Here is a 15,314-nt window from a genome sequence, read left to right on the forward strand (position 1 = left end):
TACCCTACTAATGGTATATTATTATTATATTAGTGACTACCGTACTGATGGTATATTATTATATCAGTAACTACCCTACTGATGGTATATTATTATATTAGTGACTACCCTACTGATGGTATATTATTGTTATATTAGTAACTACCCTACTGATGGTATATTATTGTTATATTAGTGACTACCCTACTGATGGTATATTATTGTTATTTTAGTAACTACCCTACTGATGGTATATTATTGTTATATTAGTAACTACCCTACTGATGGTATATTATTGTTATTTTAGTAACTACCCTACTGATGGTATATTATTGTTATATTAGTAACTACCCTACTGATGGTATATTATTGTTATTTTAGTAACTACCCTACTGATGGTATATTATTGTTATTTTAGTAACTACCCTACTGATGGTATATTATTGTTATATTAGTAACTACCCCGCTGATGGTAAATTATTGTTATTTTAGTAACTACCCTACTGATGGTATATTATTGTTATATTAGTAACTACCCTACTGATGGTATATTATTGTTATTTTAGTAACTACCCTACTGATGGTATATTATTGTTATATTAGTAACTACCCTACTGATGGTATATTATGATATTAGTGACTACCCCGCTGATGGTAAATTATTATTATTATCTTTCAGTGAATTAAAACCTAATCTTAAAAATACTGTGACAGTATATAATGCAAGGAAGCAATAACGTCATCATTTAGAGAAGGGCTCATGTTGTCTCCAAGTATTGAGATTCTCAGAATATTTCATATTTTTCACAGGACTTAATTACTCCTGTACCATTTACACCTTGATTCTGTGAATGATTTCTGACAATGTCCCCAGTTAGATTAGGAACACCGATTTGGTATTGACCGCTTTAGTCTGCAGCTGGCATTCTCATTCACAGTGTTAAAAAATCCACACAAAAACATGATGTTGAGGTGCATTGGTTTGAATCTGAATACATCTAGTGGATTTTATAGCTTGTTCAAACTAATTCAAACACCACTAGTGACATCTGCTGGTACACTGCTGTAGGAGACGAGTCCATTTAGCAAGTACAGTATACATACATGTGACCTCAAACAACAATACATTTTCCACAAAGAAACAGGAACACAATACAGAGCCACTTCAAAGTTGATACAGAGAATGAATGTTATCTGATTTATTGCATACAACTATTACTGCATTTGATAAATACCTCATCTGAAGCCATCACGGCTTAAAACAAGCCATTCAACAGACGATTGACTATTGATTGATTATTGGTCAATTGACACTCCACAGACACTAGTCTAGTGGTATCGGAGCCAGTAACTTGACCTTGTCTGTCAAAGGCTTAGTACCAGTGCTCTGTCACAATGGCCTGTCAACCCCTCTGTCTGGCTATTTATAACGCATAGACACACTGCAGAAGCTGATCAGAAAGGTAGGACAGTAGTCAGAAGTGCTTACAAACACAACCCAGACTGACAGAGGGACACGAAGAGTTACAGAGGGTGAGTGGGGGGACGCCAATTATTTCTGTTGAATTTTGATATGAAATATTACTGGAAAATATTTTGGTACTTTGCTGCACTGCTATCCTGAGAACATGAGTGTTTGATGAAATCTGTTTTAAAGTGGTCAAAAGATTTGGACAGAATAATAGGATTCATTCAGAAGATGTGAAGATCATGCCCGTGACCTTAATTTAGAGTTTTCAACTGTCTTTGCTGTGGAGGATATAGGCTACGGGGCAGCAGGGTAGCCTAGTGGTTGGAGTGTTGGACTAGTAACCGGAAAGGTTGCTGACAAGGTACAAGGTACAAATCTGTCGTTCTGCCCTTGAACAGGCAGTTAACCCACTGTTCCTAGGCCGTCATTGAAAATAAGAATTTGTTATTAACTGACTTGCCTAGTTAAATAAAGGTCAAACAATAAAAAGTGATACTTGTTATTGTCAGTGGAGGCTGCTGAGGGGAGGACGGCTCTTAAATATGCATGGAACGGAGCAAATGGAATGGCATCAAACACATGGAAACCATGAAACCCATGTGTTTGATGTTGTTTATACCTTTCCATTACCACGTGCCCATCCTCCCCAATTAAGGTGCCACCAGCCTCCTGTGGTCTCTGCCTTTAGGTTCAAAGTATACATTCCCATTGATCTATTTTCATTGGTTTACTTTTTCAGATGGTGAAATTCTTCTGAACTAATAATATTTGTTGATATGGTGAGTGTATTTATTAAGACCTCGGTGTCAAACTACACAGTTAATCATCAAACTACAACGTTCACCAACCCCATACTGTAGGATATTCAACATCACAATCAAAAACGCCAAAAAAACAGTATTCCTGACACTGATGCAAAACCTTTCTCTCCCTCTGTAGGTGAAAGGCAGTATGTACCCAGAGGGGCTTCATCAGCACTGTGAGAGGTGTTACAGCCTCCACTGCCAAGCCCCCGTGAACACCTCTGTCTCCTGTGTGGTCATTAAGTGTCATCTAGATTGTGGCGCTGCCTTCCATAAGTGTAAGGAGGAGGAGCACCAGTTACTATGTCCCAATGAGATGGTCCCCTGCCTCAACGTTGACTACGGCTGTCCCTTCACCTTGCTCCGCCACAGGCTAGCCAAGCACCTGGAGGTCTGTCCCGCTAGCACTGTTATCTGCTCCCAGCAATGGATCCGCTTCCCAGTGGCAGACACAGACTCTTCCATCTACAGGTATGGTGTGCTGTGGTGTAGTATAATATGCTGTGGTGTGCTGTGTTGTGGTGTGGTATAATGTGTTGTGGTGTGGTGTGGTATAATGTGCTGTGGTGTGGTGTGGTATAATGTGCTGTGGTGTGGTATAATGTGTTGTGGTGTGGTATAATGTGCTGTGGTGTGGTATAATGTGCTGTGGTGTGGTGTGGTATAATGTGCTGTGGTGTGGTATAATGTGGTGTGGTGTGGTGTGGTATAATGTCTTGTGGTGTGGTATAATGTGGTGTGGTGTGGTATAATATGCTGTGGTGTGGTGTGGTATAATGTGTTGTGGTATGGTATAATGTGCTGTGGTGTGGTGTGGTATAATGTGCTGCGGTGTGGTGTGGTATAATGTGTTGTGGTGTGGTATAATGTGTTGTGGTGTGGTATAATGTGCTGTGTGTGGTGTGGTGTACTGTGGTGTGGTGTGGTATAATGTGTTGTGGTGTGGTATAATGTGCTGTGGTGTGGTATAATGTGCTGTGGTGTTGTGTGGTATAATGTGCTGTGGTGTGGTATAATATGCTGTGGTGTTGTGTGGTATAATGTGGTGTGGTGTGGTATAATGTGTTGCGGTGTGGTATAATATGCTGTGGTGTGGTGTGGTATAATGTGTTGTGGTATGGTATAATGTGCTGTGGTGTGGTGTACTGTGGTGTGGTGTTGTGTGGTATAATGTGTTGTGGTGTGGTATAATATGCTGTGGTGTGGTGTGGTATAATGTGGTGTGGTGTGGTATAATGTGCTGTGGTGTGGTGTGGTATAATATGCTGTGGTGTGGTGTGGTATAATGTGCTGTGGTGTGGTATAATGTGCTGTGGTGTGGTGTGGTATAATATGCTGTGGTGTGGTGTGGTATAATGTGCTGTGGTGTGGTATAATGTGCTGTGGTGTGGTGTGGTATAATGTGCTGTGGTGTGGTATAATGTGCTGTGGTATAATGTGCTGTGGTGTGCTGTGTTGTGGTGTGGTATAATCTGCTGTGGTGTGGTGTGGTATAATGTGCTGTGGTGTGGTGTGGTATAATGTGGTGTGGTGTGGTATAATGTGTTGTGGTGTGGTATAATGTGCTGGGGTGTGGTGTGGTATAATGTGGTGTGGTGTGGTATAATGTGGTGTGGTGTGGTATAATGTGGTGTGGTGTGGTATAATGTGCTGTGGTGTGGTGTGGTATAATGTGTTGTGGTGTGGTATAATGTGCTGTGGTGTGGTGTGGTATAATGTGCTGTGCTGTGGTTTGGTATAGTGTGTTGTGGTGTGGTATAATGTGTTGTGGTGTGGTGTGGTATAATGTGTTGTGGTATGGTATAATGTGCTGTGGTGTGGTATAATGTGCTGTGGTATAATGTGCTGTACTGTGGTGTGGTATAATGTGCTGTACTGTGGTGTGGTGTGGTATAATGTGTTGTGGTGTGGTATAATGTGTTGTGGTGTGGTGTGGTATAATGTGTTGTGGTGTGGTATAATGTGCTGTGGTGTGGTATAATGTGCTGTGGTATAATGTGCTGTACTGTGGTGTGGTATAATGTGCTGTACTGTGGTGTGGTGTGGTATAATGTGCTGTGGTGTGGTATAATGTGCTGTGATATAATGTGCTGTACTGTGGTGTGGTATAATGTGCTGTACTGTGGTGTGGTGTGGTATAATGTGGTGTGGTATAATGTGCTGTACTGTGGTGTGGTGTGGTATAATGTGCTGTGGTGTGGTATAATGTGCTGTGATATAATGTGCTGTACTGTGGTGTGGTATAATGTGCTGTACTGTGGTGTGGTGTGGTATAATGTGGTGTGGTATAATGTGCTGTACTGTGGTGTGGTGTGGTATAATGTGCTGTGGTGTGGTGTGGTATAATGTGCTGCACTGTGGTGTGGTATAATGTGCTGTGGTGTGGTATAATGTGCTGCACTGTGGTATGGTGTGGTATTTATTATGGATCCCCATTTGTTCCTGCCAAGGCAGAAGATACTCTTCCTGTTGTTTATTATGGATCCCTATCTGTTCCTGCCAAGGCAGCAGCTACTCTTCCTGGGGTTTATTATGGATCCCCATTAGTTCCTGCCAAGGCAGCAGCTACTCTTCCTGGGGTTTATTATTGATCCCCATTAGTTCCTGCCAAGGTAGAAGATACTCTTCCTGGGGTTTATTATGGATCCCCATTAGTCCCTGTCAAGGCAGCAGCTACTCTTCCTGGGGTTTATTATGGATCCCCATCTGTTCCTGCCAAGGTAGAAGATAATCTTCCTGGGTTTTATTATGGATCCCTATTAGTTCCTGCCAAGGCAGCAGCTACTCTTCCTGGGGTTTATTACGGATTCCCATTAGTTCCTGCCAAGGCAGAAGATACTCTTCCTGGGGTTTATTACGGATCCCCATTAGTTCCTGCCAAGGCAGAAGATACTCTTTCTGGGGTTTATTATGGATCTGTCTTTTCGGTAGATGTTATAACCACGTATTGCTACCACTGTATCAAAGGTATTATTTAATAGAGTTTCAGAGATAGTCAGAATATGAATGTCATCTGTTACTAGCAAGTTATTAATTTTATGAACCTTGTTTCTTAGGCTACATATGTTAATGTGGACTATTCTGAGCACTTTTTTGGGATGTTTGATTGTTTTCATTGCTTTACAGGGAAGCTTAGCAAAAGTAGACATGCTCATGTTATTTATGTTAGTGCAGGGTGAGCTGCACACAGTGGTCTTCCTCCTAGGGCACACCACCTCAGTGCTAACAGTATAAATCTGGTTCACAGGTACATGAGTGCTGCATACATTAGCTGTAGGATCAGTAGAGGCATTCAGGGCAGATAGAGGGACATAAATTAGATGACTTTAAATTGTGTCTAACAAAGCCCCTGGTGTAATGTACATTTGCTGAAGAATTATGACAACTCTGCGTCACAATGGTAGGGATTAGCTGAGCTGGTCTTGGTTCATTGGTGTGCTGTGTTGTGGTGTGTTGTGGTGTGCTGTGTTTTCATGAGTTGTGGTGTGTTGTGTTGTGGTGTGCTGTGTTGTCGTGTGTTATGGTGTGCTGTGGTGTGTTGTGCTGTGTGGCAGTGTGTTGTGCTGTGTGGCAGTGTGTTGTGTTGTGCTATGTCATGTTATTTCATTGTGTGTACTCCCACTGGGCACAGACGTCAATTCAACGTCTACTCCACATTGGTTGAAGTTAATATCATTGAAATGACATGGAATCAGCGCTGATTCAACCAGTATGTGCCCAGTGGGCTGTGTCACAATTTGAATATTGTATACTGAATAACCTAATGAATACTGGGACTGAGACAGATCGGGCTTTACAGATTCAGATCAACATAGAGAAACAAAGACACTGAAAAAATATAGATGATTCTGCTACAGCTGCATGTGTCCCTGGTCCTCTTAATAATGGAGTTTACTGCTATTTCTACAGGACCAACCTGGCTGACCCTGAGAAGCAGCTGAACGTGTCCATGGTCCTCTTAATAATGGAGTTTACTGCTATTTCTACAGGACCACCCTGGCTGACCCTGAGAAGCAGCTGAACGTGTCCATGGTCCTCTTAATAATGGAGTTTACTGCTATTTCTACAGGACCAACCTGGCTGACCCTGAGAAGCAGCTGAACGTGTCCATGGTCCTCTTAATAATGGAGTTTACTGCTATTTCTACAGGACCACCCTGGCTGACCCTGAGAAGCAGCTGAACGTGTCCATGGTCCTCTTAATAATGGAGTTTACTGCTATTTCTACAGGACCAACCTGGCTGACCCTGAGAAGCAGCTGAACGTGTCCATGGTCCTCTTAATAATGGAGTTTACTACTATTTCTACAGGACCACCCTGGCTGACCCTGAGAAGCAGCTGAACGTGTCCATGGCCCTGAGAGACCAGGAGCTCCTCTTCAGATGCCTCAAGATGAAGACCGTCTTCCCTGAGCTGATGGAGAAGGTAATGCGATTTTTTTTAATACATATTTCTGTTAATATTTTGTTAATAGTTTAGTAAAGTTTTCTGCATCAAACTGTCTAGCTTTGTTGTCTTCTTTCTGAAGGTGAAAGCAGAACCTGCTCAGAAAGAGATAGATGTAGGGGTCACCAGCTCTGCAGGTGAAGGTTGTAGTTCGTTAGACCCCAGTGAAGCAATGGAGGATGGATATAACGGTTATGGAGATGGGATGGGGCAGGAGAAGGAACTGAGTCAGGAAGAGAGGGAGGCCTTGGCCAAGAACATGGACGTGGCAACTCTCCAGAACTACAGCTCCTATGAGGCCAAGTACAGGAAGGAGATGAAGGGATGCCAACAAACCGTCAAAAACATGGAAAAGAAGTTGAATCCCGGTGATGGTGAAGAAGAGAAAGCATTTAGCTTGTCAAATGGTCATAGAGAGCTGGATGGGGATGAATCATCCAAGGAGTGCCAGGAGAATGGAGCCACTGCACGTGCTGTAGACGTCACCAGGTCTGGCCTTGCACCGTGGCAGGACGGGGTCATGGAGAGACTGCGTAGAGAGGTCACCACTGCAGACTACAACATGTATTTGGTCCACCATGGAGCTATGCTGATCAACTTCGGTCAGCTTGCCGCCTGCACCCCAAGGGACAAGGACTTTGTTTATGGAAAGCTGGAGCCCATAGAGGTTCAAACTGTCAGAACGTTCAACGTTCCGACGAGCTACCGGCCAAAACGGATTCACATGCACGACCCTTGGTCACCGATGGTCAACAAAAGTGTTGACACGTCAGATCTAGGCGTGTCCGTAGAAGATCTACCGAAGTGTGATGAAGTCAATGCAACTTTGTTGTGCTTCTTGGAGAAAGAACTGAAGGGTCACAACATCTCAGAAAGTGGAGGAGCAGACGGCTTCTATGTACACATTGGAACACAGACTTACAACATCCCATCTGCTCCGTTCAAACCTGAAGCCTCTCTGGCAGACATCATCACAGACACACACAAAGGCCTCTATGTCCAGATCCAAGCTGAGGACATAACCAGAAGACACAACTTTACCAATTCTGCTTTTAGTTACCTCTGTGGCCACGTCTTCCGCCGCGATGAATACCACACTCACTTCAAGAATGTGCACTTGGACATCCAGTCCTGCCTGAACGACTGGTTCGAGCAGCGCTGCCCTCTAGCGTACCTAGGCTGCAACTACAGCCAGAGGAGGTTCCATCCCGCAGGTCAGAGAGCCACCGTCACCTACCACCAGGATCTCAGCACCTTCAGCCTCAAACCAGAGGGCCCCTCAATGCTGTCCAACTCTGAGAAGACCATCAGCATCACCTCTGACAGGAAGCATCCCCGTAAGCTGGACCCGTTGAGCAGACTTCCCTTTGAGATCCTCCATCACCTGGCAGGGTTCCTGGACAGCTTTAGCCTGTCTCAGCTGTCCCAGGTGTCCCAGTTGATGAGGGAGGTGTGTGTCACACTGCTAGAGGAGAGGGGGATGGTCTATCTGAAATGGGAGAAGAAGACCTACTCCCATGGAGGGTCTTCATGGAAATGTAGAAAAAATGTGAGTACTTTGCCTGAATTTAAGGGATGGAAATCATCCCTTTTTGTGGTATTATATTTTCTTGTCTAGTACTATCTGGTATAGAGTCCATGGTTATTGAATGTAAATGAACCACCAACATAGTGTCTTAACAGGGCGTTGGGCCACGAACCAGAACAGCTTCAATGCACCTTGGCATAGAGTCTACAAGTGTCTTAACAGGGCGTTAGGCCACGAACCAGAACAGCTTCAATGCACCTTGGCATAGAGTCTACAAGTGTCTTAACGGGGCGTTAGGCCACGAACCAGAACAGCTTCAATGCACCTTGGCATAGAGTCTACAAGTGTCTTAACAGGGTGTTAGGCCACAAACCAGAACAGCTTCAATGCACCTTGGCATAGAGTCTACAAGTGTCTTAACAGGGCGTTAGGCCACGAACCAGAACAGCTTCAATGCACCTTGGCATAGAGTCTACAAGTGTCTTAACAGGGCGTTAGGCCACAAACCAGAACAGCTTCAATGCACCTTGGCATAGAGTCTACAAGTGTCTTAACAGGGCGTTACCTTTTGCCACATTTCAGGCTTCAAACATAAAGATATAAAACTGTATTTTTAAGTGGGACACAATCATGAAGTGGAATGACATTTATTGGATATTTCAAACTTTTTTAACAAATCAAAAACTGAAAAATTGGGCGTGCAAAATTATTCCGCCCCTTTACTTTCCGTGCAGCAAACTCTCTCCAGAAGTTCAGTGAGGATCTCTGAATGATCCAATGTTGACCTAAATGACTAATGATGATAATTACAATCCACCTGTGTGTAATCAAGTCTCCGTATAAATGCACCTGCACTGTGATAGTCTCAGAGGTCCGTTAAAAGCGCAGAGAGCATCATGAAGAACAAGGAACACACCAGGCAGGTCCGAGATACTGTTGTGAAGAAGTTTAAAGCCGGATTTGGATACAAAAAGATTTCCCAAGCTTTAAACATCCCAAGGAGCACTGTGCAAGCGATAATATTGAAATGGAAGGAGTATCAGACCACTGCAAATCTACCAAGACCTGGCCGTCCCTCTAAACTTTCAGCTCATACAAGGAGAAGAGATGCAGCTGATCAGAGATGCAGCCAAGAGGCCCATGATCACTCTGGCTGAACTGCAGAGATCTACAGCTGAGGTGGGAGACTCTGTCCATAGGACAACAATCAGTCGTATATTACACAAATCTGGCCTTTATGGAAGAGTGGCAAGAAGAAAGCCATTTCTTAAAGATATCCATAAAAAGTGTTGTTTAAAGTTGCCACAAGCCACCTGGGAGACACCAAACATGTGGAAGAAGGTGCTCTGGTCAGATGAAACCAAAATTGAACTTTTTGGCAACAATGCAAAACGTTATGTTTGGCGTAAAAGCAACACAGCTGAACACACCACCCCCACTGTCAAACATGGTGGTGGCAGCATCATGGTTTGGGCCTGCTTTTCTTCAGCAGGGACAGGGAAGATGGTTAAAATTGATGGGAAGATGGATGGAGCCAAATACAGGACCATTCTGGAAGAAAACCTGATGCAGTCTGCAAAAGACCTGAGAGTGGGACGGAGATTTGTCTTCCAACAAGACAATGATCCAAAACATAAAGCAAAATCTACAATGGAATGGTTCAAAAATAAACATATCCAGGTGTTAGAATGGCCAAGTCAAAGTCCAGACCTGAATCCAATCGAGAATCTGTGGAAAGAACTGAAAACTGCTGTTCACAAATGCTCTCCATCCAACCTCACTGAGCTCGAGCTGTTTGCAAGGAGGAATGGGAAACAATGTCAGTCTCTCGATGTGCAAAACTGATAGAGACATACCCCAAGCGACTTACAGCTGTAACCGCAGCAAAAGGTGGCGCTAAAAAGTATTAACTTAAGGGGGCTGAATAATTGTGCACGCCCAATCATTCCACTTCATGATTGTGTCCCACTTGTTGTTGATTCTTCACAAAAAAATACAGTTTTATATCTTCATGTTTGAAGCCTGAAATGTGGCAAAAGGTCGCAAAGTTCAAGGGGGCCGACTACTTTCGCAAGGCACTGTATATATATATATATATACACACAACAACAACATAAAGAGTTTCCTATCTCCATCCCCACCCTTCCCCTCCAGAGGTAGGCAGGCCTATAGCCTAAATCTGTGGTAGGACAAATACTGGTGGATATAGGTCTATTCGTCCTGCCATAAACTTTCAATGGAAAGTGAAAGGCAGACTGAACATGTGTTTGGTTGTAAACATGTCACTGATTCGAAACAAAGCCAAAGGTTCAAACATACTGTTGTTGTTCGGTCACATCATGTGATTTAGTTCTGTCTACTGACCAGGTGGTTAGGTCCGTCAGTCACTGTGCGATAGCATAGTTACCAGGTCACCCTAATATGACCGCCCGGCCCTATATGGCATCCAGCCACATTCTCTACATCTCTTTTGGACAGAGAAATGGATCCAGCCTAGTCTGAGGGTTGCTTCCCAATCTGCACCCTATTCCCTGTAACCTGAACTACTGGACTATGTAGGTAATAGGTTGCCACTTGACTAAATCTCAGTCTTGCCCCATCAGGAACCCTATAGAGCTATGGGCCCTGGTCAAAAGTAGTGCACTATGTAGAGAATAGGATGCCATTTGGGATGCATTTCTAGTCCTATGACAGCTGTTGCATTGTAAAGAGCCCCCTGACTACTCCCTGCATTCCTCTGAGACACGATTATGAGTTGAATTACCCATCCCAGTGTTTGGCACCAACCAATCGGAGAGAGAGAGAGAGAGCCAGTCTGTGTGTCCACGGGACAAAGAGCATGCCAATGATATCAGTGGTCTGGAATGCCACCGAGCCCTTGTCCCTTTGTAGTGCATTTGTTTTGATTAAGACCTGTAGCACACTATTGTAGGGAATAGGTTTCCAACTGGGATGCACATACAGACAACAGGTTGCTAGGCAGGAAATCCATACACATCAACAACGGGGACAGTATAAACCTGCATACTGAATAAACAGGATTTTGTTACCAATGTAATAGAGCTTCATATCAAGAGGTACCATGCATCATAACTTAGTATACTAGAGTTATATTATATACATTACATACAATTATATTATTATACTTTACTAGGAGTTTTTCCTGACCACGTGGCTCTAGAGGTCATAGAGTTTACAGTTTTTCCTGGTCAGGTCACATCGTCAGGAAAAACTCCTTGACCCAATCTAATACTCTGTGTAATAAAAAACATTCTCTCTCTCTTTCTCTCTGTGGCTGGTTTCCTAAGGTATGGGAGTTTAGCAGTCTGTTTTCCAAGGTGGACAGGTGGTGCTTTGATGATGTCCCCTCCATGTCTGAGCACCTGAAGGTCTGCCCTTTCTACCAGAGAGAGGAGCTCAGTCAGCCTGTAAAGCTAGCCAGCATGGAGGGGGCTAGAGAGAGACCCCAGGGCCTACTGGACCTGTCCCAGGAGTATGACCTGCCTCTAGCAGACCAATGACATTATAAGGAGTGGGCGGTAGGTAACCCAGCAGCTAAGGATTTGGACCTGTAGCCCAAAAGTCAGCAATTTGAATCCTGGGCTGGCACTCGATTGATCTGAGCACTGGCTTTAAATCATAACAACAATTCTCTACTGTTGGGCCTTGGAGCAAGGCACTGCACTGCAGCTTGACCCTGTGCTCCTCTCAACTGTGTGCGTGTGATGTATGCTGGGAAAATGAGCAGAAGACTAAGGTCCCTTAATAAACCTCGTAGAAATACGCTGTAAGAGCTTACAATTAATCATTGTTACTAAATTTATAAATGTCAATAAGCAATTTCTACAAAGTAATTAATGCATTTATAAACACTATTTTACATGATTTATAAATGATTCATAAACACAATTTTACATTATTTATAAATTATTTATAAACACTATTTTAATGATTTATAATTATTTATAAACACTATTTTACATAATTTATAAATTATTAATAAATACTATTTTAATGATAACAAAAAATGTCAAACACTATTTTACATAATTTATTAATTATTAATAAATACTATTTTAATGATTTATAATTATTTATAAACACTATTTTACATGATTTATGAAGTATTTATAAACAATATTATACATGATTTATAATATAATGAATACTGTGTTTGATCAATGTATGTTAACAATTTGTGTATTATTAATAATGTACCACTAGGGTACTTATAAACCAGGTATAAATGAGTTATTGTCATCTCATATTAATAATGTACCATTAGGGTACTTATAAACCAGGTATACATGAGTTATTGTCATCTCATATTAATAATGTACCATTAGGGTACTTATAAACCAGGTATACATGAGTTATTGTCATCTCATATTAATAATGTACCATTAGGGTACTTATAAACCAGGTATAAATGAGTTATTGTCATCTCATATTAATAATGTACCACTAGGGTACTTATAAACCAGGTATACATGAGTTATTGTCATCTCATATTAATAATGTACCATTAGGGTACTTATAAACCAGGTATAAATTAGTTATTGTCATCTCATATTAATAATGTACCACTAGGGTACTTATAAACCAGTTATACATGAGTTATTGTCATCTCATATTAATAATGTACCATTAGGGTACTTATATAAATGAGTTATTGTCATCTCATAAGATTATTTATAAAGTATTGAGTTATTTTATTTAGTTTTACCTGTATTTAACCAGGCAAGTCAGTAGAGAACAAATTCTTATTTCAAATGACGGCCTATGAACAGTGGGTTAACTGGTCTAGGAACAGTGGGTTAACTGGTCTATGAACAGTGGGTTAACTGCCTTGTTCAGGGGGCAGAATGACAGATTTTTACCTTGTCAGCTCGGGGATTCGATCTTGCAATCTTTCGGTTACTAGTCCAACGCTCTAACAACTAGTCTCCCTGCCCCCCAAGTTAACGGTTGATTAATGGTTCGATTCACCATTTATACACATATTTACTGTATATGTGTCATAAATGGTATATTTATTGATTGTTAATGAGTGCAGTTGTAAATGTGAGTATATGCACTTACTAATACCTCAGTTGATAATTCATGTAGAGCCTTTTAAACTATGTACTAACTCTTAATAAATTATTTTTATTATTATTATTATTCTAATAACCCTAAAGCGCTGTACACCAGAGGTTGGAACCGGTTCAGGGATGTCTTTTTCTGAGGAACAGATTCAGAACCACAAACGAAAGTGATATCTAGTGGTCTGGACCATAAACTTTATTTTAAAAGTATGGGAACCGGTTAATAACATTTATGTTCCGTTCAATCCCACAATAAAGACGACAAAGCACACTTTGTCACTCAGATATGTATTCAAGTCTCTTTCTGCCAGCTGATCTTTGCCAGTGTGTGTGTGTGTGTGTTGGCAACCTGCCCGTCCCCTTTGAAGCTTAGGCTACTGTAACCTACTGATGTTTCAGTAATTAGGGAGAAAGATTTTTAATTAGAGCAGAATGGATTAACTTTTTCAATGCTAGTTAGAGATACTATAGTTATTACGTTTTACATTGGATTTATTAACTACAAAGAGGTAAGACATGCTAATTCTGGTGCCACTCTGCACACACACAATCTTGTTAACTGCCTAGCTAGCTAGCTTTGGTCCAACGTTAAGCCAACTTTTGGAAGTTCCGACATTCAAAGATCCTCCATAGAGTCCAACAGAACAGGGACTGCAAAGTCGACAAAGGCCCAGGCCCAACAAGCTACAGCTAGTGCCATTTTGATGACAACATCTCTCCAGATACCCAGCAACAAGATTCTGCCACGGAAATGAAAGAGTCAGTTTTTTATTACAATCAAGAATCGTTTCGATAAGCTCTAAACAAAGTTTGAGTCTCTAAAGACAGCACAGGCCGAAATGAAGGGCCGCATGGACATAGCCGATTGTCCATGTCTGATCATGACACCCTGATAGGAGGCCTGAAAACCCCCTGGGCTCAGCTTAAAAAGAAGAATGAGCTCACCAAGCCAAGGTTCTCGATTTAGAAGGCAAGAGTCGCAGGCTGAACATCAAACTTGTGGAGATTTTGGAGGACGAAGAACAAGGGAAACCCACAAAGTTTGTGTCCAAGCTAATTCCCAAGCTCCTGGGTGACGACAACTTCCCAAAGCCCCTCATTATTGACCATGCACACCGCTCTCTACCAGTGAAGGCCTCACCTGGTGTCAAGCCGAGCACCATAATCTCAAGGGTACATCACCTTCAGGATAAGGAGCTCATTCTACGAGATATGGAATACAAAGGCCAAAAGGTTTTCATCTTCCCCGACTACACCATGGAGGTGATGGAGCAATGTGATGCAGACCATGAGAGAGGTGGAGGTGAATACAGCCTGCGTTTTCCAGCCAAGCTACATGTTCATCACAACAGCATAACAAGAGTCTTCACTAAGCTACATGTTCATCACAACGGCATAACAAGAGTCTTCACCAAGCCCGAAGAGGCTGCAAGCTATGTATTAAAAACACAGAAAACCCCTGAAAGGGTGAAGTCCCTCGACACTAATTTCTGGGATACTGACTGAGTAAACAGGGTTTATTCATAAACGGTGACGTATTCATTTGTTTTCCAACAATTGCAGAGAGGGCTATTAGTTAAGTCTGACTATTGATAGCTTGCTAGCGTAGTATTGGGTCTGTGCTAGCCATCATGCCCGGCAGTCCTCATTTACGTGATATGGGGAGAACAGTGCTTCATTTGGGGAAACAGTGGGGAGGGCAGGTTTCTCTGGGGAAGTAGTGGGGAGAGCAGGTTTCTCTGGGGAAGTAGTGGGGAGGGCAGGTTTCTCTGGGGAAACAGTGGGGAGGGCAGGTTTCTCTGGGGAAGTAGTGGGGAGGGCAGGTTTCTCTGGGGAAGCAGTGGGGAGAGCAGGTTTCTCTGGGGAAGCAGTGGGGAGAGCAGGTTTCTCTGGGGAAGCAGTGGGGAGAGCAGGTTTCTCTGGGGAAGCAGTGGGGAGAGCAGGTTTCTCTGGGGAAGCAGTGGGGAGAGCAGGTTTCTCTGGGGGAGTAGTGGGGAGGGC

The 15,314-nt window shown here is 42.6% G+C and overlaps 1 protein-coding gene across 4 annotated transcripts; it reads left to right on the top strand.

Moving 5' to 3' along the window:
- The first annotated feature begins 1,423 nt into the window (after nt 1–1,423).
- Nucleotides 1,424–12,149, top strand: LOC110508133 (F-box only protein 40). 4 transcript variants are annotated; one of them, XM_036965521.1, is made up of 6 exons: nt 1,424–1,512; nt 2,190–2,229; nt 2,390–2,724; nt 6,563–6,677; nt 6,781–8,247; nt 11,535–12,149. In XM_036965521.1, the coding sequence occupies exons 2-6, from the start codon at nt 2,227–2,229 to the stop codon at nt 11,745–11,747; spliced, it is 2,133 nt and encodes a 710-aa protein (XP_036821416.1). In that variant the 5' UTR covers nt 1,424–1,512; nt 2,190–2,226; the 3' UTR covers nt 11,748–12,149. The 4 variants fall into 4 exon arrangements, with proteins under 4 accessions (XP_036821416.1, XP_036821417.1, XP_036821419.1 ...); XM_036965522.1 differs by lacking the exon at nt 2,190–2,229 and having other exon boundaries at nt 1,458–1,512; XM_036965524.1 differs by lacking the exons at nt 1,424–1,512; nt 2,190–2,229 and having other exon boundaries at nt 2,606–2,724; nt 6,243–6,677.
- Nucleotides 12,150–15,314: the final 3,165 nt, after the last annotated feature.

The sequence above is a fragment of the Oncorhynchus mykiss genome, chromosome 27 (assembly GCF_013265735.2).
Source record: "Oncorhynchus mykiss isolate Arlee chromosome 27, USDA_OmykA_1.1, whole genome shotgun sequence".
Lineage (NCBI taxonomy): Eukaryota > Metazoa > Chordata > Actinopteri > Salmoniformes > Salmonidae > Oncorhynchus > Oncorhynchus mykiss.